Consider the following 22844-nt stretch of genomic DNA (forward strand, 5'->3'; position numbering starts at 1 on the left):
GTTCTATACACACAAGACAAAACGAAATCCAAACAAATGCATGGTACTAAGAATTGACATTTATTGTGACAAACATGCAAGTTCGGAATGGGCGATTTTGAGTCCCAGCCAAATCCACCTCCCTAGGACATAGAGCAGATTGGCAATAATAAATATACAGTGCCACGAGATGATGTTAAGAAACAACAGCATGGGAGCCCGGCAAAAAAAAAAGGAAATGTGCGTGGCACAGACTGCAATGAAAGCTACAATTTGGGCACGGACAACACAAAACATACAAATGCATGGCTGGGAAAAAAAAATGTCCTTACACACTATATGTACACAGGTCACAGTCTTACATTACTGGATGGAATATTCAGCAACAAGTGCCCCATTACTGAGTCTTCCGCTTCTTCTTTCGGCCTTCAGAAATACCGTCCATCTTGCGTTTTCCCTGGAACACAAGTTAGCCACAGTAAATGCTTTTGCTGCAAGCAGCACAGCCACAAAAACATTGCTCTACACTCAAAAAGACATTGCTCTTGCCCCCCAAAGATACAGAATCTTTTCCAGGCCACTCTATAGCAAGACTGACACTATACTGTTGACAAGCTCAAACAACAAAATCAGAGCTACCAGCCTACTGTTATTAAATGCAAACCTGACCAACTTTATAAATCATTTCTTCATTGGGCTACACAGTATGTAATGTAGCCATATATTATAGAAATGCAACTGAAACAAAAGGCAAAAAGTATTTTTACCACAACTTTAACTTAAACAACACCAAACATTCCTTTTAATAGGTTTTATGACTAAAAAAGGCCAAAGCAACAACCAAATATTTTTAAAATATCTTAAATCTAAACAGTTTTTTTCTTTCAATCTTGAACATGCATTAGTTTTGCACCAAGCAATCCATAAGAAAAATAAATTTAAAATTTTCTGTGACAATGAGACTAAGGTCCTCCCTGATGCTACTGTGACACTGGCATCACAAGAAAAGGCCGGCATGCCAGCGTCACATAAAGTCATTTGCAGTAACTTTCGTTTGATGCGATCAGGGCAACCACATGTCCTAACCAAGGCGACAGCATTCATCAACAAATCCCGGGCACTTCAGATGTTAATATGGAGTTTCTGGCCAAGCAACGGAGTAGGAGGTTAAAACTTCAAGAGTGAGACAGTGGGCCTAAAAAGTGTAGCTGAAGGCGACTTATGGCACACATACTGCAACATGTCAAGTCATCAGCTAATCAGATACATGCTTGAAGGTCACACGTGGCAACGTCACCCTGCTGCCTCTCTGTGCTTCAGAAGCAATTATGGAAGAGAAGCCATGGCAGGCACGAAGGATTCGTCTGGTATTCGACCATCAGATAAGTTGAGCTTCTACTTTAGGGACAACCAGCTCAAAAACCACCACAACCACTCCTTCTTGAGCATGCTCCGAAACACCCTGAGACAGCTGCAGTTTGTATTTCACAGGAGAGGACACTTCCTTTCCAAGCCTGTTTCATGCATAATTTGATCACCTATCATCACTACTAGCCTTCACTTAAGAAGGCTCCTAGATGAGAGTAAAAGAAAATAGTGGCGGGGCTAACCTTGGGTGTACTAGGGCGGCCACCTCCTCGCCGCTTCCTTTCGGCCTTTTCTTTCTCCTCCAGTTCCTGGTTTTCTCGCTCGATGAGTGTGATGAGCGTGTTGCACCGCCGCTGCAGCTCCTGCACATTTCGTAAACAGAAGCCAAGAGCTCAATTAACAAGGTATGGTTCCAGTTTCGTTATGAAAGACAAAAGCATGGTGTGGAATCCTCTCTACAAATACCATGTTTATCCGTGTAAAAAAAGCATTTACAAAAAAAGAAATTGAAAATTTGAGGGCATGTGCTTACACGGGGTAATACACTAGGGTTTGCGAATATCCGAATGTTTCAAATATCGAAGAATAATTCGGTATTCGATTCAAGCTTCGAAGTGAATAGCAGCATTCAAAGTATTTCAAAGTTCAAGAATTCAGGAAAATAAGTGGCTGGAAGAAGCAGTCAATGGTCTTATGCACGTCCTGACACTGCCATGCGATTACACCGCTCTAGATGTCTGCACATGCCATGCATACAGTGAGGTGGCCACATCCCCGAACTCTGCCTTTGACAGCTCCCCGGATCATCACGCTGGCGAGGAGCGTGCATGACGAGACAAAGCTCATGATGCGAAATCGAACACGCCGCAGTGGAAGTTCAGCTGTGCTCACCGCACGGAGGGCCCGAGAGACGAACATGACGAATAAGATAAGAATGCAAAACTGCTGACATGCGCAGCGAGCACTCCATTGGCGTTGGCTTTCGTATTTGAGGTGCCAATGGACATAAACTTCGAAGCCGGCGGTATAGCTTATTTGTTACCGCCATTTTCTTTCACTCGCAATCTTAGCGTAAGGGTACGCCTTCCCCGCGTTTCTCCGCTCCCTTTTCACGTATTAAGGCAGAACGCTCACCTTACAATAATACTTTAAACCTGCTCTCTTCAAGGATAGGTGCATCCTGCACCTTGACCAAAGGCGCATGTGTGCAGAGGAAGAGGGCATGGTCGCATCGCCTCGTACCTCGTGCTAGCCCATGGCAATGGCACGTCTCCATCCAGAGCACCGCAACGCGCAACCTTGCGAGGTTGGTCTACGCAAGGACTCTCCCCAGAAATCCCAGGTACCGCGTTCTCCGACTGGTATAAGACAACGAGCTGCATTCCACTTGCAGCGTGTTCGCGGTGCCTTCGCTGACATCTTCACTTAATGGCCGACTCAGGCCATACTTGCTCTGGCAGTGGTATAAACACGCAATCATGCGCGTGCAGTGCGGTCATGCGACCGTGTGCTAAGCGAATGAGGTCAGCATCAGATGTGATGAGTACAAAATTTCAGCCAACGTTGTACAATATGACCTATAAGTGATGCATGACCCAGTGCCGTGCAAGTCTGGAGTATGAATCGTGTCCAAAATTTCAGCATCCAAAAATTTGTTAGCAACTTTCATGATTAAGATCAGCAGCATGTAAAGAACCACATGGCTAAGGGCTTGAGGGAACAAACGCAGGTTAATGACATCCCAATCAAAATCAAGAGGAAGAAATGGGCTTGGGCAGGGCATGTGATGCGAAGGCAAGATAACTGCTCGTCCTTAAGGGTAATGGAGTGGATTCTTAGAGAAGGCAGTTCAGCAGGGGCTGGCAGAAGGTTAGGTGGGCATATAAGATTAAGAAGTTCGCAGGCATAGGTTGGGCACAGCTGGCAAAGGACAGGGTTAATTGGAGAGACATGGAAGAGGCCTTTGCCCTGCAGTGGGTATAGTCAGGCTGCTGCTGCTGATGATGATGATGAACATCGCCGAGCACAAGTTTGAAATAATTCTTTGTTTCTTTTTTATTTCAGTTCCCTTAGTGCATTCTTTAAACCTCACCTTCCTGTGCATGCTCTCCAGCTCTTATGAATTGCCTCTTTTTCTGCTTGCTACGTTTCCAGTTGCAAACTATTCGTTTAAATTCGAAAATATTACTTTCGCCTAGAAACTATCCAAACAAAATAGCTATACTCACTTTAAGCCGTCACGGTGGCTCTATAATTATATAATGCCTGGCTATTTCTATTATGAATTTCAGCTATATATAAAACTATTTTACGATTTTTTGCCTATTCGCTATAATGCGGTTTCATTGTATAACTTGCATTTTGACAACCAAAACAATGGGTGCGTTCATTATGCGAACGAATCTCGGGCTGCTAGCGTAAAAGCACCCTCTGCATGTGCACCCCATTCGCACAACTAGGATCAAATGATGCAAACTGCAGTTCGTTCTGACTACAAACACCTAGAGTGTTCAAATTCCAATAAGTATTAGCAAGAATACCTTTAATGGCATCTATTTTCCTTGCAGAAAATCACTATTATTTGATGCCGGAGTAAACCCAATTTTGACCACTGAATGCAAACTGGACCACTGCACTGATAAGACGCATTTTCCAGCAAAAACTCGAGAATTGCAGGAGATATACCAAATATAAATTCTGACAGCTCTTAAAGCACTGCTTCAAAAGACTGCATGTTTGTTTAAATTGGCTTACACTTGCTAGAAGTATTAGCTGGCAGTATAATGGCTTAGCTAGCTGGTTTGCTAGCTAAGCCATTAGAAAGAAAATCAAAAAGCCAGTTCCTTTCACCCATACTTTCATCATCATCCTCATCAGCCTAACTACACCCACTGCAGGGCAAAGGCCTCTCCCATGTCTCTCCAATTAACCCTGTCCTGTGCCAGCTGCAGCCACCGTAACCCAAACTTTAGGACATCCTTTTTTGTAAGCTCGAAAAAAGCAACACAGACAGATGCACCCTAATTCTTCCATCACACTGGCCTCAACATCAACATTCAAGGGCACTGCTGCCTCTCCGAAACATGTCACTTTCACAACTATGGTGGAAGCTGGCCATCTAGCACTGTGACTGCACGCAGGGGCAAGGAGTATGGGAAAATATAGTGCTCCAAGCAACCAGTTTACAGCCTGAGCAATTGGAAAACAATGCCTGTTGGGTTGCGCACAACAGGTTCCACAAGTCACTCCGGCAGCACTCGCATGAAACAGGCCCTGGACTTGAGAACTCAATCCCCTTTTCACTTAAAGCTGCATGAAAACCTGTGCAAACAGAAGAAGGTGGCATATGCAAAGTGCAACTCACAGCAGCCGTTCGGGACTTGATGAACCAGTCGAAGCGAAACTGCGGTGCCTGTCGTATGGCAGCTCGAAGCTCATCGTAGACGTTCTCGCGGTCAAAACCCAGCTTGTGCAGCATGCAGACGAGGAAACGGTCCTCCTCCTCGGTGTAGTTCTTGCCCTTGTTGGTGCCATAGGCCATGCGCAGCTGGTGGAATGGTGCCCGGTAGCGGCTCATCTTGGCCTCCAAGGCACGCTTGATGGACGCTCGCCGCTGGATGCGGGCCTCCCCCTTCTCAATCTGCCCCATGAGCCGCTCGATGTCCTGCAGCTCGTGGCAACGCTCCCAGAAGACAGCCGAGTACTCCATCACCTGCCAGAAGCATATTTCTACATTTGCGACTGTGCCTTTCTGTTCCAAGCTGTGTGCCTTGCACAAATTTTCCATAACTTTCATGCTCTTATTTTATAACACTCCTTTTGCATCTCTTGCATTTTATAGTGAGTGCAGAGATATTGGTCACAACTTGTAATTTTCTCTACAACCTGACTGTCTTCAACTAAAATGGTATATCAAAGGCAACAAGGACTTTGTTGACAAGCTTAAAAGCCAGCTTGTCATGCATGCTAATTGCATTTTTTTCTTCTCTTACACAGAAAAACATAGAAAAAGTTTTATGTACCCAAAAGACCACAGCAAAGTCACTCCGCAATACTCGCACCTTTCCACATGTCAAGAGTCAAGCAGTGTTGACAGGTTTACTTTGTCATACTCTAATACGAGCAACACAACCTTAAGGGCTAAATTACTGTCCACTTAACCATATACTTGAAGCAAACAAGGTCACCAGTTCAATATGTAGGATACAATAATAAGTTTATTTAAGTCCCATTGCACCATGGGCTGTGCAAAATGCTGTAGTATAGGCTCAAGATTTTAACCATTTGGGGTTCTTTACCATGCAACATCATACAGCACATAGGTACTTTTGCATTCTACCTCCAATGAACTGTGGCCGGGATTTAACCCTGCAGACTGATGCTGAGCAGCCAAACACCACAGCCACCAACTCTCTCAATGCATCTGGTAGATGACTGTTCCCGGGGCAGCAATGACCTGCTGTGTCATGAGAGTGGAAATCTGCATGCTATAGCCAAAGGACACATGAAAACTGGAATTTTCAGGTGCCACCTCCTTAAAAATGCCAGGTAGGCTAGCATCACTTGGCACAGGCCAGTAAATAGGGGCTTTCATTTTTACATTGCCATCAGCCCACCACTTAATTTTATGCTCCCCTGAAAATTCGTGACAAGATTCTGCATAAGTATCACTGCCATGCCTTGGGTATCCAGTGATCGCCATTTAAGCAGCATAACCGAAACACAACTGACAGAGCAAGCAGCTCACCAAAGTGACCTCACTGACATTCTCCAAAAGCACCGTCAAGTACTTGCCTCTTCGGGTGTCTTCCCTTCCACATCTCTGGCAATGCTCTCAATGTCATCACGACCATACTTTTCGTTGGCCTTGATGAACTGGTTGAAGTCCCGTCGGGCCCAGTTGGTGAACCCCTGCAAGACAACGCACTCTCTCAGCAAAAAGAAAAGAAAGAAAAAAACTTTTAATAATAAAAATACAAAAATAAAATAGGTTTCTCTGGTTTGCAAAAATTTGTAAAACAGTGAGCTGACACTCTTCCAAGTAACAAGTAAAAGCTTGCTGCACGTTCCAGCAAGTGCGTTCTGTGTCTTCCATTCTGTTGCGGCTAGGCCTGTGTGAATATTTGATAATTTCAAACATTCAATCGAACAGTAAGGTATTCAATTCAAATCCAAATGCTTGTAATTCGAAACCTCGAAGCACTCGTCTCAAGCAAATGATTATGGGACACCTGCTTCGTGTGGTTTCGGCAGCCTACCTACTCCGGAATTGCACCGTGGTGCGCACGGCCAAGCCCTGACAACATAGGCACCTGCTAGGCATATGCACTGCATGCCCGTGTGTAAGCCGGAGCAGCTCTCCACACGTGCGTGGCGCTCACTTATGTACCTGCCAAGTGACTGTGATACCCGCGGTGCGCACGCGTCGGAAGTGGCACAGCGGCGTGCATCATTTGGAGGACTCAAGGCTCCCTTGACTGCCGCAGGTGCTCTTCACCGTGTGAAATTCACCAATCGAGTGCAATTGCATGAGGATGAGAAGGAGCTGGCACAAGGCACGTGCTGATGGGTGCCCTTTTTTTACGCCTGACGTGGGCTAGCACTGAACGTGCAGGCTTGAGGTGCGTATAGCTAGCAGGTGTCCATGGAGTCTCCGGTTAGAAGTAACAGCTGCGCAACGACACAATCGCAATGAAGGCCTGCAGCTGGAGGTCCTACAAATACCGTAAAAACCGGACTATAGGTCGGACCGGAATATAGGTCGACCCCCTAACCAACCAATTCTAAAAATGAAAAAGATCTTTTTCAATGGGAAAAGTACCGGAAGACATCCTTACTTTGAAACAAATGCGACTCGAGAGGTTGCACAATGGTGACAGTATTTAATTTCATTTAAATGCTGCTTGTACGTACACCCGGCAAATTTTTTAACAATATCGCGCACCAATCGGCCCGCGTGTTTGTTTCTGGCACAGGCAAGTACGGCGCCGTAGAGCAAAGCCCTCCTCTTCATGAATCGCCGCAACCAGGATGGCGAGCCTTTGAATTGCGCCCTCGTGAGTCTAGAGGCACGCGCGATCTCTGCCGCTTTCACGCGGATGCATTCGGCAGTCACAGGCAGTGATCTTGCTCGCAGCGCAACGTTTCCTTCCTATTCTCGATACACTACGGTCTGCCCACGAAATGATGTTTTCTTCTGGTTGCTGCAAGTTGTAATACGCAGCTTCTGCCTCTGCCAGTACTGAATGCTCTTTTCGGATACTCCAAATTCGCGCTGTGGTGCCAGGTTCCCGTGAGCTTCCTCGTACTCAATCGTGTTTTTCTTGAAGGCGACGGTAAATTGCCGTTAGCTTCCGCTTTGCATCTACTGAAACGCAAAATGGCGGCACTGCTGCTGATGGCGATGGTGATGGAGGCTGCTGACTTCAGCAACCCATTGTTGCAAGACTTCCGTATTTTTTCCGCCAATGACCAGTATATAAGACGGGGGTCGACTTTTCACCATGGTTTTTTGAAAAAAAGTTCGACCTATATTCCGGTTTTTACGGTAGGTTCCACACCCCACAGGTACGCTGGTTCAGCATGTAGGTCCATACCTCCAATTGCCGATGGCCATTTTTGCTGAAAGTCGACACGGCTTCAATGAGTGTGACAAAGCTTCAACGCACTCATTCATTTTTTTCATGTAATGGTTTTGTGTGTTGAAAAAATACACAATTTTGAAAATGCCCACAAGGCCATTCAACCTTTTTGTTTGAAAGAAGTATTCAAGATCCTTGCTTCAAAATCACTCGAAGAAAATTACTACTCGCACAGGCCTAGTTGTAACCCTCTCCATGCCCACCAATCCTCTTCCACAAGACTGTCTCCCCGATATCAATCCACAAGCCAACACAGAAGACAAGCAGTCGCAGGTAAACAGCAAGGTAACCATGCATAAATTCCACTTGACCACGAGACAAAATGATGACAAAGGCATTGATCTTGCCAGAACAAGCAGCCCACCTCTGTTAGGAGTTTCTCCTTCTCGGCCAGCTCCTCCTCGGTGAGTGGCTCAGACTCATCAATCTTGGCCTGCTCTTCCCGCTGAATACGTCCGGCGTCTGATCCGAGGTCAGGATTCTTCGGGACCTAAGTGCATAAGGGTAGAGGCAGTCGTGCGAAAGCACTCCTTAGTTGGCTGCATCAAAGCCCATCAGCAACTCCTGAGCTGTGCCGCAAGCACAATCCTAACTAAATCCAGAAGCAGAGACACTGAGCGGTGTTTCCAAGGTCCTGACAGTGATGCTGATTGCAATGTTTTATACAAATATGCAAACAATTGCATGAGAAAACCAGCAAAACAAATACATAACCAGAAAAACAGCAGAAATTAACAGTAAAACAATGTTGATCTGCCCAGTCGCCATGAACAGGCATAAGGTTAAAACTTTAACAGAGGGCAGTTGGTGCTGTACCAGGCAATGCAATTACAGCTTGAAGTGGGCAGTGCAGAGCCACCTCAGGCTACACAAAATACTTATCTGACATCATTTTCATGCATTATCTCATGCTTCTGAAGTGCCACTTTTAATGGTATTAATAGCAGCGACTACAAGAGCCCTCTCCTAAAATTTTTTTCCACATTTAGAACATTTTGCACAATGTCATTCTAAGTCATCTCTAATACAGTGTCTTCCATCTCTTTTAAGAGGCCGTCTTAGCCACCCCGAGAGACTGCAGAGCCTCACCTTGTATCCTATGGTCTTGCGATAATAGTAGATCTCCTTATCCAGCAGCTCAAACAGCCTCGGAGGGAAAAACTGGAAATCCTGGATGTTTGGCTGCTTAGGAGGTCTAGGTGCCTGTGCGAAAAGATGCAATGAAAATGTCAACACCAATGCAACGCATCACAAGCTGTGTGAATTAATAAAGTGACTGACACATCACCTTGGGGGCTTTTGGTTCGCTCACACGCAGGGCCTCCCTGAAGTACGCGTCGACCGCATAGTTGGCCTTACGCTCCCGCTTGGGCGGTTCGATCCAATTCAGCCCCCCGCTCTGCAATAGTGATAAAAAGAAACATCTGTAGCAAAGAAACAACGCCGCATAATTTTTTGCTCAGAAATGTTAACACCTCTAACCTGCCGAAACAATCCAACTAACTAGCTGCAGTTAATATTTCATGCTGACAAGCACAAAGCAGAAGCAGCGAAAAAAGCTTGCCTTGTTGAATGCATGAACACCACTTTTGAATAAAAACTTAGTGCCCACTGACGTGTTTTCTTTTTGCACGTCAAAGGGGTAAAAGCCAAAAAGTATGAGCTAGTAAAACTTAGTATCCTGTAAGCACCCTACCACACCTTTATTTCAAACAGAACCCCATGCTAACAACAACCTTTGGCGATCAAGCTTTCAGTGTCTACAGAATCAAAACTTTACTTTGCAAGATTCCTTTTTCAATAATTTATATTTCTAGTTGCTTGGTTTTTGCATTCGTAGCAACCCGTCATACGTTTCTGTATATACTAAACTTGTATCTTGCAAGTTCATGCTTCATCTTTCATTACATTTGCTTCCCGTAGCTATGCCACACTCCACAAAACTGAACAATGGTCACAAAAGAAGGCAACATGCATGCAATGCAGTAACATGCCTGCACAGCACGATCAACTCTAATGGCACACCCAGCTATTTCTTCTGCCTTTAGAACTCTCAATTACATATGTGCAAGAACAAATGTGTGTTTTCGTGTCGCACCTCACCAGACCTGACTGCAACCTCAACGGCTCATCCTCTCACCTTCTGCTTCTCTCGGTAGTCCTCCCCCTCGAACTTGTACACTGACTCTTGCGGAGTATCCAGGGTGAAGTTCCGCAGAGAACTCTCGCCGAGCGACTCAAGCTTGGTCTTAAGCTCCTCTGTCTTGCGCTCGCCTTTCTCCAGAATGGCATCAATGTCCTCGTCCGTGATCTCACTCTCTTTGGAGGCAAAGATGTGGTCGGCACCGTGCCGGATCATGCCCAGCATCTCCTCCTTGCCCATCTTGGCCTGAGCGTCCACCAAACGACCTGCATTTCGTTTCCCCCTCTTCAGTCTCTGGTCTATGCACTCACTCCACTCACCATTGCGGTACCACCATCATCATCCTTCCAGTTACATCACTGCAGGAAAAAGGCCTCTCCCATTGGTCTCCAACTAATCCTGCCTTACACCAGCTGAAGCCATCCTAATGACACAAACTTCATAATCGCACTTGCCAACCTGATTTGCTGCCACCCCCTGCTGGACTTACTTTCCCTTGAAACTCACTCAGTTACCCTTAGGGGCCTTCAGTTACCTGCTCTCCACATCACATGCTCTGCCTATGCCCATTTATTCTTGACTTCAATTAGGATATCCTTAACTCACATTTCTTCCGTGACCAATCTGCATTTTTCACACAGCCACTCTGCGCATGAGCGCACCTCTTCTCTTCCAGCTCCACTGATTGAAAACAAACCGCCAGCTCCTACCACAGGTGCAGGTGATGCTAGCCATAGGCACATGTGAGAAGTGACGGTAGCTGTCAGGCACACACTTACGACTTCACAGGCACAGTTGGCACCTCACCACCTTAACCTCATAGAACCGGATGGGGCCCACACCTCCGACATGCATTTGTTTCCAATGAGTATGAGAATTTTTGCCACGCCCCAGAGGGTGCCACATCTTATGAACAAGTAAGTGGTTTTATTAAAATAATAATAAAAAGGAAGGAAAAGATTTTCTAATCTCTTCCAGTCTCTTAATGTTACTCCCATCATTTTCTTTTCCATGGCTCACTGCACTGTTTTCAATTCAATCTCAAGCTTTCCATTAGCCTTCACATTCAAGATATACCTCAACAATACTTGTTTTGTTTTTTTTCTCCACTCAAACTACCTACATCCAGTGTCTGGGCAAAGCAGATTAATGTCAAGTAAATCAAATCATTTGCTCCCGGTTTCATTGCTTCATGCAACAGCAGGCAGTTTATCATATCTCTGTAGTGGCACAAGATAGCCCCACAGTTTGATCACATGCAGCTATACCTGCGAGGTTCTATTAAACCGAAGCAATTGCCACCAAGCAATGAAGCCAAAAATCGGAGCTGGTCGTAAGCCATAGCCATTATGACACACCTGCCAATGGTGTTAACCAGTTACACTGCCACCAAATTTCCAGCTTTTCCATGCGCAGGACCACCCGCCAAACGGTATGTTCCAAAGTGTGTCCTGAATCCAGCACCCGAGTGCCATTACCTGCACATTACAGGGTGATGAAAGAGTTGAAAAAGGAAGCTCACCTTGCTGGATGACAACAGTGTCAAGGCGCAGTTTGACCTCGGCCCTCTCCACAATGCGCTCCTCAACGGTGTTTTCAGTGATCAGACGGAACACACGCACGGCCTTGGTCTGCCCAATACGATGGGCTCGGTCCATGGCCTGCAGGTCGACCTGAGGGTTCCAATCCGAGTCGAACAAGACAACAACATCGGCCGTGGCCAGGTTGATACCCAACCCACCCGCGCGGGTTGAAAGCATGAACAGGAACTTGTCGCTGTTGGGCTTGTTGAACTCATTGATGGAAAGCTGTGGGACAAGAGCACAAAGCAAGAAAGACAACATTAGAACAGAAGAATCAAAATCACAAATCGGTAATTAAACAAGTTTATACGAAGCATGGATTCATTTATTCCCAGCTTTTCCCTCTTATTTCTTTTCACTGGGTGTGCAATGGCAGGTGCTCCTCCCTTTCTGAGGCATCATCATCTCTTATTTTCTTGGTGGAAGGTCTGTTAAGTCAACAAATTATCTGCAAGAATGTGGTCCTTCTGCAGTTACACTTCTGATCAAAGTCAGCCACTTCAATAGTCAAACCTCCATACAGCAAAAGTGCACTTTATATCAAGGTTTCCGTGCCTTAATTGCATAATTTTCTGTCTCGCAATGCTGCTCGCACCCTTTGGGCAAGCATCAGAACGCAAACTTTTGGATAGGAATTATTTAAATTAACTGTTTTGAATGACATCTGTGAGCAGAGAAAATAAAAGCAACACTGAATTTTGTCAGCGTGGATGACAAAAGCTGTAACACACTTAATGAAAAAGCCTGCTCCTGTATGCAGCAAACTGCGCTGTGCGAAATTATGACTAACAAGCACTTAAAACAATAAAAAAAATGAGAAAGACAGCTACATGAGCAAGGAAAAAAGGTAAAAGAAAGGCAAAAGGAGGACTGACCGTTCGTTCTTCGTGAGGTGTCTGGCCGTCCAGACGGCAGTAGCCGTAGCGTCGCCAAAGGCAGTAGTCCTCCAAGATGTCGAGCATGCGTGTCATTTGTGAGAAGATGAGCACACGAGAGCCTTGGGCCTTCAGCTTGGGCAGAAGCTTGTCAAGAATAACCATCTTGCCGCAGTTGTAGACTATGTGCTCATCTGTCGTATAGGGTGGTCCTGGAAAGAGCAACAGCAAAGAAGTGAAATGACTATTCGACCAACTTAAGTTCCTGACACAAGCAGTAAACCTCTGTGTTTGAATGGTGCACATCTGCCACTTGTACAAGTTAGTCTCTTGTGGTCTGGTGACAATTCTATGCGTAGGCTTTTGCTGTAAGCCTTGACGCACAGTCTTGCTCAAGTAATATCTTCCCAGGCCGCCCCCATGATGGCAGGCATATGGCAGCATGCCATCGAGGAAGTTTATTGCTATTAATGCAACTCTAAACTTACCAGGCTCAGCACCATCGAAGAGGTAGGGGTGGTTGCAGCATTTGCGCAGCTGCATGAGGATGTTGAGCAGCCGCATTTTGTCCACTTTTCCTGCTCCGTTGACAACGTCAATGTCCTTGAGCAAGCACTTTGTATACCACTCGCGCTGCATTTTGGACAGGCCAACGTACACCTTCACTTCTTTCTTGGGAGGCAGCTTCTTCTCCACCTCAGACTTGAGACGACGCAGCAGGAACGGGCGCAGCACCGCATGCAGCCGCTCCACGAGGTGGTTGTCGCCCAGGCAGTTGTTAGTGTTGAACCAGGCATCGAAGTCCTGCACCGCAATGGGGCAATGCTGTCAGGCTGCATTCATGGCACAACCAGCGGCTGTGTTCTGGTACGACTTCCACATTTACAAATGTTTCAAAATGCGTCTAATGACCAACGCAGTGAAAGCAGATGCAGCAAAAGAAGTTCGTGGTCCTCACATCAATTCAATGCCACACAGCTGCTGAGCTCATTCATAGGGACCAAGAAATGGGAGCCTCACACAGGTTCCTGTAGAAATAGCCAAGCAGCCTTTTTTTCCAGCTAACCATGAATCCTCACAAAACCGTCTTAGTGATGAGAATGGTGCCCTCACTGCTCTCGCAGCTAATTTGGCAAGCCTAAAGGCACATTCCAACACTGCTTTTGGAGCCTTATGTGGACTTGTCTTGCGCAGCGGAAAGTGCTTGGCAAGGTACCAGCTTGAATGGTGTACTGCAAAAAATTGGCGGTGTTGATCACCTGGCATAACAGTACTTGATTTCAATGCCCTCACAGCCTGGCCTCAAATGGCCTCATCAATTTAAATAAGCAAATAAATAAAAAAGCATCCACTGACCATATGACATTAAATTAGGTTTAAGAGGCTTACCTAGCCCAACCTCATCATGCCTCGAAATGATGGATTCAAGAGAAACACGGATATCAGGATACTGAATGGTCTGTCATTATTAATCCAAGTGCTGCTAGCAATTTTTCAGCTAAAGCTGAAACAGGCAGACACGCAGGAACTCACTTATTGGTGCCACAACTTCATTGAGCGTACAGAAATAGCATGCGCGTCACATAAAAGAGCAGCAGACGAGGGCAGCCCCCTAACATTTTGATATTTTCTATACAGTCCACTTAGTACAAACTTGAAGGTGTAATAAACAAGTGCCATGCAATGGACAGGTTCACTAAAGGCACACTCAACTACAGTTCACCAAGCCACAGGCATCAGGCCAATAGCAGGCACACTAAAGAAAAGAATACCTCGGATGAGTTGAACACATCGGGAAGAAGAAAGTTCAGCAGCGCCCACAGCTCGTGCAAGTTGTTTTGCAACGGGGTGCCGGTCAGAAGTAGGCGGTTGGTCGTCTTGAACTCCCGGACAATCTCGGAAAGCTGCACAGTTCACAGGGCATACCAAGAAGGTGAAAGGTGAACTTCCCAGATCCAAGCCAGCGGCACTCAAAAGAAAACAAGAAGCACCCTTGACAATAAATAAACAACGAACCAAGGCAACGCCTCATTAGAAAAAAACCTGGCTTCAAGCAATTCATATGCCATATTTACTTGCATAATGAAGGTAGTTCTCCCATAAAGATTAATGAAGATCACAAGGAAGTGCAGCGGGGGGTGCATTCAATGCGCAGGGTAATATACTTGCAAAAATTTATACTTCAACAAGAAGAATGGCAGCTGGGCTGAAATCAGTACACAAGTGTGCTCATTGTATGAGTAAATACAGTAGAATCTCGATAAACGGAAGTCGGTTAATCGGAACCAACGCTTAAATGGAACAAACGCCTCGCAGTTGGTCGGTTTTGTATTAAGGCAATGTAAAAAAATCTCGTTAATTGGAACAAAAATTTTCCGACCACCGTATAAACGGAACCGAAAATAGGCTCGAAACCGCAACTTGACGTGAACGCGCAACCCCATCGGGGCACGCATCACTGCCCTCTCCCCACCCCTCTTTCCGATTTCCGTTTTTGGACGTTTCCAGTTTTCTCGCACACTGCAACCGCATCGCTTGCTTTCTCTCACGGAGTGCTTGCAGTTGTGCTCAGCTAGGCTTAAGCCTTACACCCGCTGTTGAGCGCCGCCTGGGACATTTCGTCGCGAAGTCAGCATCTGATGGCAGCGCAGAAGCGACTTCACAATGCCCTTAGGTTAGGAAGAAAGGTGGAGATAATCAACGACTTCGAGAGTGGTCGCTTCACATAAACAGCGCTTGCGACGAACTACGCTGTCCCCAAGAGCAGCCTCACGAGGATACTTCAGGACAAGGATAAGCTGCAGCAGGCTTTCGGGACGTCACGCTTTGGCCCTCAAATAAAACGACTGCGGGTGGCCAACCACAAAGATCTGGAGAATGCCTGGTGGTTTGGCTGCGGAGAGCCCGCAGTGAAAACATTCCAATCAGCGGGCCACTCATTGACGCGCAAGCAGAAGAATTTGTTCTGCAGCTCGGCTTCGAAGGTTTCCCGGGGAGCGAAGGGTGGTTGACGAGATTTAAAGATCGGAATGGCATAGTGTGTCGTGCCGTTTCAGGGGAGGCTGCCACTGCAGACACGACAGCATGCAGGGACTGGCGAGCAAGACGGCTCCCCAAAATTCTGCAGAAGTGAGCAGCCTGTCTAGTATGGGTGGCGCCATCCAAAGAAAACGGTTGCGAGAGCTAAAACAAGCAAACATAAAGTGCTTTTTCACAAGCCAATAAATTGCACTGATTTCCACGGAATAAGTGGACTACTGACATTCTTTTTTAAATTTCAGTAGTGCTTTGAAAAAAAATTCACTGCTTACTGCTTTTGTGCAATAAAGTTTGTGCCCATAGTGTACCGTTCTCTTTACTATCTAGATTTTGCATTTGAGATCCGCTTCCGCGGAGACTGCCAACTGCGCGCTCACTTGCCTCATCGGGACCAAGCAACGCGGAACAGATTGCGAAATCCTGAACCTCCTCTCTCTAAACGAAACTCCTGATAAACGGAACATATTTTCCCGGTCCCTTGAGGTTCCGTTTAACGAGAGTCCACTGTATGGCATCATGTATAACCCTTGCCACTCCCTCAAGCCAACTATTAGATGTTTACTAAAAGCTGCAAAATGTTGAATACACAGCCTTATCACATACAAATATTTCTGCACCATTATGGTCACAACCCCACTTATGTCCACTGCAGGACAAAGGCCTCTCCAAACAACCTCCAACTAACTCTGCCCTGCACCAACTTTGACCACATTACACACCTGCCAGCTTTCTCTAACCCCGTCTAACGCCACCCACCTTTCTGCCGCCCCATGTTAGTATATCTGCTTTCTCTTGGAATCCACTCCATTACCCTAAGGCAAGGGTTCCCAAACTGGGTTCCATAAGCACCCAAACTGGCCAGCCCCCCATTTTCCAATACAATGCGTGCAGGCCTATGCAGACCAGACAAAGTACCTGCAGTGGTTTGGGACTCATATTTATTGTTGCTCAACACTGAAATGCTAAATTATATCTTATGTCATGGCAGCAGGGCAGCACCAAGCGTCTGCAGCTAAACATTACACCTGACGAAGTTCCGCTATAAAGAATTATGGTTTATGAGGGCTTAACGTCCCAAATCGACTCAGGCTATGAGGGGTGCCGCAGTGAAGGGCTCCGGTAATTTCGACCACCTGGGGTTTTTTAACGTGCACCGACATCACACAGTACACAGGCCTCTAGCATTTCGCCTCCATTGAAATTCGACCGCGGCGGCCGGTATCGAACTGCCGTCTTTCGGGTCAGCAGCCGAACGCCATAACCACTGAGCCACCGCGGCGGCGTTTCGCTATCAAGCTCACTCTAGTCATTATCAGCCTGCATGTGCACTTCTGCTGATCCGAAAATGGTGCCGCAATGCGCACACATGTGGCAACTGAGAGCGTTGGCTGCACCAGCGAGCTAGCAGAGCCAAGCCACGGCTGGACTGAAGAGGCGGCGGCAGGTGCTCCAAGAGAAAAAAAAAGTGCGTGTGTCTCAACCAGAGCTATTAAGAATGGGCAGCAAGGGATGTTTTTCCAGATGATTCGGAGACAGTTTTGTTGCTAGCGAGCCTATCTGCGTTGAAAAGCAGCCAGTATCTGCCACAACGAAAAAAAAAAACGTTAACACAACACTGGCGCAGGTGCAGTTGACAGCCAATGAAAGCGAAGCAGGCCGTCACGAGATTCTGTGAGCAGCACAGCCGAGCGCATGAATGCAGTGAAACATTTGTCTTATGACTGTAGTTTTCAGCATTATCATCTTGGAGTTAAAAGGTTTGCTCCGTAACTTATTCTGCCTCTTCCTGTCTCAACATTAATTTCAGTCATTTTCCTTTCCATAGCTCACTGCACCGTTGCAATCTAATCTCAAGGACATGTACACGGATCTCGAAGAACAAAAGCTGCATTACACATAAAGTGCAATTATCACTGCTTTGCCTTCTGGTCCTCGTCCTCCTGTGCACTGTTGCTGCATTGTGGGTTACACTGCCTCTCATTTAAAACACGAGCTGCTAAACCTCCCAGGCGAGAAAGCAGCGTTGCTCATTCCATTATGACATTTGAAGTTCACACGACTGACTAAAACAAAAAAAAAACGCATTTGAGTTAAATGGACAGGTCATCACACTCAAGGCACCATGGCAGAACCTTACCTTAGATTTTTCATTTTTGATACGATGAGCCTCGTCAATGACCAGGTAGCGCCAATTGAACTTCTTCAGGACAGCCTTTTCACGGATGACCATCTCATACGAGGTGACGCAAACGTCCCACTCACCAGGCATCAGGGTGTCTCGGATAAGCGCAGCCTGCAAGAACCCCGCCACCACCAAAATGGATTTGAACTAGTTTTATCATCGAAGTACACCCAACGCTTTGTGAAGAGTGCAGAAATTCAAAACCTAAAGGGACACTGAGGGCAAACAGAAGATGGCCCGTACCAACAGGGTACCGCGTTTAATTACAAAGAGACCACTCTCACTGAAGACTGAGCTGTTATAAGCTAGAAAAGGCCAAGAAATGAAATACAAGTGTCGCCCTCACCAGGCGATTTTTCAACACCAATTTGTTTTTGCGCAGATCCCAGAGGCTATGCAACACTGCCATTCACTTCATTACAATGGCAACTTGCCCTCTTCAATAAGGATGTCATGAGTTTGAATCCACTAGCGAAAAGATTTCAAGTCCAATTTTCTCAGCAATAAATTCATCTTTTGTTGCCTTACAAACATCAGCGCACCCAGAAAGAGCTAGAGAATCATCTTTTACTGAAAACATAACTGAATGGGGTTGTCCTCAATGTCATTTTAATATGTCTATTTTTGCACATTAGGTGCTACTTTCACTCAGAGTTACCACTGAGCTCCATCACTCTGGCTTCTTGGTCATTCAAAAAAAATAATAATAATAATAAACTGTCCTCTAGGCACTGTCAATCGTGAAGGTCCAAAAATAATGCATCATCTGCACTAAAACTACACCTAAGCTTTGAAGCACACTGTAGAAAACTCCGAATTACTTTTCGAACTCCGGATGTTCCAAAATCTCATAGCATTCTTGCAGACCACTGAGGTGTCCCCACCAGAGCTTTGGCCGAAACAGGCTCACTAGTAAACCATCAGATCCATAGAGTCACTGTGAAATGCCAAAACCCACCCTGGCATTCTGGTCTCCAATGAGGCAGACGGTGCGCAGTGATGGGCACCACCTCTGGAACTCACTCATCCAGTTGGCCAGTGTAGATTTTGGTACAATGACCATGTGCGGCCCATTGATGTTGCGGTAGTGCTTCATGTAACCCAACAACGAGATGGTCTGCAGTGTCTTTCCCAGACCCTGTACAAAAGGCAGGAATGGCATCGTGAGCGCAGCTCAGTATGTCACTCTAGCACACAAAACAAGTTCAATGCAGTGGAACACTTAGGCTGCTCAAAACTGGCAAGCAGAGAATGCAACTTACACTAGCTAAAGTAGCACATGAGCACTTAGAGGCTCGCGACCACCTTAATTACCACGAACCACTAACTTTATCAAAGGATGACGCTAGGTCACATGCAGATATGCACAAGCAGCTTAAGTGAAAATAAAGATGTTAAAGTAAAACACAACTCAAGAACAAGGCGGCAAATGCCCTTCAAAAGAGCCCCTCCAGCCAATGGCATCAATTGATCCTCCCCCTTGAATATGTTAGCATGAAATCTACACCACTAGCTGGAGGACCTCCTTTGATGGGCATCTGCAACTTCATTCTTGAGTTATATCCAATTATAGCACAAAACAAGACATGAAAAGAGAGTATTTGAAAGAATAACAGTTGTGCACAGCAAGCTAAGAACAGAATACAAGTAAATATATTTAAAAATGAACTCATGAGCTACAAAGGCATTTTAAAATGAACACGAGGAAAGTTGATAAGTTTGGAATTGCTCTGTTCACTAATACACTATTTGGCTTTTGCAAAGAGAACAGCGTTTCATTAGCAAAAGGGGAAAACTACAGTTTCTTTGCATATTATAAACAATGTTATGAACTAAGATGTCTTTAAACAAAAATTTCATGACCACAGGAAAAATTCAAATAAATGCACCCATCAGCTGTCACCAAGGGACCATGATGCTCTTTTAGCAAGTGGCGACCATTTAGTGCACCTATTTTGTATCACTTCATTTCCACTGTCCTCATTAAAGAGGTATAGAGAACAAATTTTTTAATGTATTTTTTCCTCCACGTAATGATGCGCAAGACATTACAATGCCTGGATCACCATATGGCATTCACCTACGATTGCTAAATAGTTTATGATTTAATTTCCTATCTCATGCTGTTTTGGTCTCTGTTTCAACAGCCGAATGAAGGAAGCCTCACCATTTCATCGGCAAGGATGCCGTTGATGCCATGCTCATACAGAGAGATCATCCAATTGAGACCTCGAATCTGGTAGTCTCGAAGTTCACCCCCCTTGATGTAAGTCGGTGAGGTCTCAAATCGAGTGACTGTAATTTCCTTCCGGCGGCTATCTGAGAGTAGCTCCTCATCTTCTTCCTGTTCTGTCATGCGATGCCGCAGACTGCAAAAAAAAAAAAAACGGATACGCAAATTGAAGAACTGTTTCAAAAGTAACCACTGAGAACAAACCACAACAGTTATCAGATCAGACAGGGACATGCCCTCCTATAAAATGCACTGAATTTACAGTAAAGCTGCAGAATATAAACAAGACCTAGAAACCAAAAAAAAAAGTCAAGAATACTGAACTGTTTGCTTCCAACACTGTAAGTGCATAAAGAATTTGATACAATACATGCTTCATTCCATATTATATTGGTTAACACCACCAACCGAGCATCAGTTGATTAATATCTTCCTTATTTGTCCAATAGCTACAGAAGTTGGGCTTCAATATCATGGTCTGGTTTCCTGTTTCCACAGACAACTCCAAAGTGAAGAATGGCTCTTAACAACACTAAGTCGTGAAAAGCATTTGTGGAGACAGCGTCACATCTTTACAGAAAAGATGGCTATGAAGGCGCTAGTTAAAAACTGCAATGACTTTGATGGTTTCTTGAATGATTAATATTACCCTAAAAAATTGCTTTAACATTTGTAACGGTATTTACAACTTTAATTTGCTACAGCTTTCACATATGGCATAGCTAGTATGTAAGCAACAGAAGAAACAATTGCAGGACAACTTAAGTACTGATAAGCACCAACAGAAAGAAGCCTGAAATGCCCTTGTAGATAGACACAGCCGCCTCCTTAATGTTAGCGAACAGCTAGCACCAGCGGGACTTTCTTATCTCGCGATCTGGTACTGCGCACTGTCGCTACAAGTAAAATGCGCCGCTCCCTCGTTTCCAATACACAAAATATATATCAACTGCAATATATGGAATCAGCACTGCAAAGAATATGCATGACAAGTACAGAGCACTTACTAATAGAATTTATATTACTTACTCTCCCATCGCTGCAAGTTTAGCTTTCTCGTCATTCTTCTTCAACTTCGGCCGACCTGGTTTTAGCTTGAGAGGTGAAGTAACTCCTTTCGCCGCGCTGCTGGTGGTCATAAAATGAGCAAAGATTTCTGTTTGCTGCAGCAGGTAGTCAAAACGATTGCCCCTGTCCAGATCCTAAGCGGAAAAATGCGAGAACACACACAGTGACGGTAACTTCCGAAAGTATAGGGGTGCTGTGAGACAGCACCAAGCAATAGTTAAGCTCCTTACCAGCTTGCTATCGTAGTCTGTGTCATCTCTCTTTTCGGTCGCCAAGCCTTCCTCTTCATCCGGCGTCTGCGGCACAAGGAGATCGCGCGCTTAAAGAAAATGCACGCAAAACGGCGCGACGAGTCCTAAGTCACGTCAAGCGACAGGCAACGTCCTTGCCGCGTCGTCGCGGTCAGCTAGCTTCGCGTCGCCTAACGCTGGGAAGCATGGTTCTCGGGAGATGCAATTAAGGACCAAAAAAGCACAATCGCAATAAATTTTACGAAATGTACGCGGTACATCATAAATGCCGGCTACAGGGGAGACCGCCAAAACGTAGGCGGCCTCGCGGATAGTCACGACGGTGCAACTCCAGCGGGCTGCCCAGCACTACAAGTTCACTAAAAGCATACACTGGCTTCCGCGGCTCGCGATTAATCTGATGCAAGAAATCGCATAGAAAAGCGGTGTTTCGTCACTGCCTTCTCAAAAAAGAAATTGTGGCGATGTACCGCTGAACCCAAGCCCGCCTATACTCACGGAAGACGTGAAGGACGACGTCACACGCCGCCAAAACGCAAGCTTAAGCCACAAAGACGTGAAAACAAATCTGTCTCGATACTGCTAAGCAATGATCAACTAGTAAATCGCAATAAATATACCGTTAATGAATCAATGGGGACGCCTGACAGGCTCCGAGTCGAAGCTGTTGCATGGTCATTGTGCCACTTACGGACTCCTTCGTACTCTCCGGACTTTCCTCCTCTTCTTCAGGCATGGCTTCCGCAAGCTCTGGATTTTGCTCCAGCATGTTGTTTCCGCTTACCAATAGTCTACTAATCGCTCTTCTTAACAATTAGATAGGACAGACCGCGCCACAAAGCATGTGCAGTGCTTCCCGGCAAAATAATGCCAATCTTAACCTCGCTACAGGCTACAGCAGAGCTTGGTGACGCTAAAATGCGGCAGACGTCGCCACTGTCGCCAACAATTTTTTTGTGCTACCCTCGCACCGGGCAGTCTAATTTGTCAGGTGCAGTGATGCCAACCCTAGGGATTTATCCCTAGATTTAGAGAGTTTTTTCTTTGCTCTTGAGATTTAGCGTCTTTTTGTGAAATCTATGGGATTTTGAGGTCTTATAATTCGTATCTGATAATACTGCCTTTCGAACAGAAAAAGCTATGAAAAATTCTAGTTACTGCTCCTCTATCTTTGGTGTTGTGCCAAGCCGATAGATGGCAACAGCAGTTCTGCAACGCGAAATAATGACTGCTGCATAGAGAGGAGAAACGAAACCATATGACTTTCAAATTGTTTAATCGTGCGTGTCATCACTGGCGCTGCGAGTGACTGCTGCTCTACGAAAGAAAAAAATTGAGTTTTGACTTGTATTGTTTGGATCAACGCGCTACGTTTACACTCACCGCCCCGCCGCGGTGGCTCAGTGGTTAGGGCGCTCGACTACTGATCCGGAGTTCCCGGGTTCGAACCCGACCGCGGCGGCTGCGTTTTTATGGAGGAAA

The 22844-nt window shown here is 45.7% G+C and overlaps 2 protein-coding genes across 2 annotated transcripts in view; both read right to left on the reverse strand.

Annotated features, from left to right (window-relative positions):
- LOC144128863 (E3 ubiquitin ligase Rnf121) overlaps positions 1 to 22844 on the reverse strand; it is a 283986-nt gene that overhangs the window by 15364 nt on the left and 245778 nt on the right. The gene's annotated exons all lie outside the window — the stretch shown is intronic.
- Positions 40 to 22401, reverse strand: Iswi (nucleosome-remodeling ATPase imitation SWI). Its single transcript, XM_077662623.1, has 18 exons — positions 22054 to 22401; positions 21342 to 21407; positions 21073 to 21245; positions 19978 to 20179; positions 18769 to 18948; positions 17766 to 17921; positions 14362 to 14493; positions 13078 to 13393; positions 12590 to 12801; positions 11654 to 11939; positions 10129 to 10397; positions 9277 to 9387; positions 9078 to 9191; positions 8353 to 8478; positions 6142 to 6258; positions 4712 to 5059; positions 1590 to 1709; positions 40 to 436 (listed from the first exon to the last, which is right to left on the reverse strand). Exons 1-18 carry the CDS (start codon positions 22129 to 22131, stop codon positions 377 to 379), a joined length of 3066 nt encoding a protein of 1021 aa, XP_077518749.1. The 5' UTR covers positions 22132 to 22401; the 3' UTR covers positions 40 to 376.

The sequence above is a fragment of the Amblyomma americanum genome, chromosome 4, assembly GCF_052857255.1.
Source record: "Amblyomma americanum isolate KBUSLIRL-KWMA chromosome 4, ASM5285725v1, whole genome shotgun sequence".
Classification (NCBI taxonomy): domain Eukaryota; kingdom Metazoa; phylum Arthropoda; class Arachnida; order Ixodida; family Ixodidae; genus Amblyomma; species Amblyomma americanum.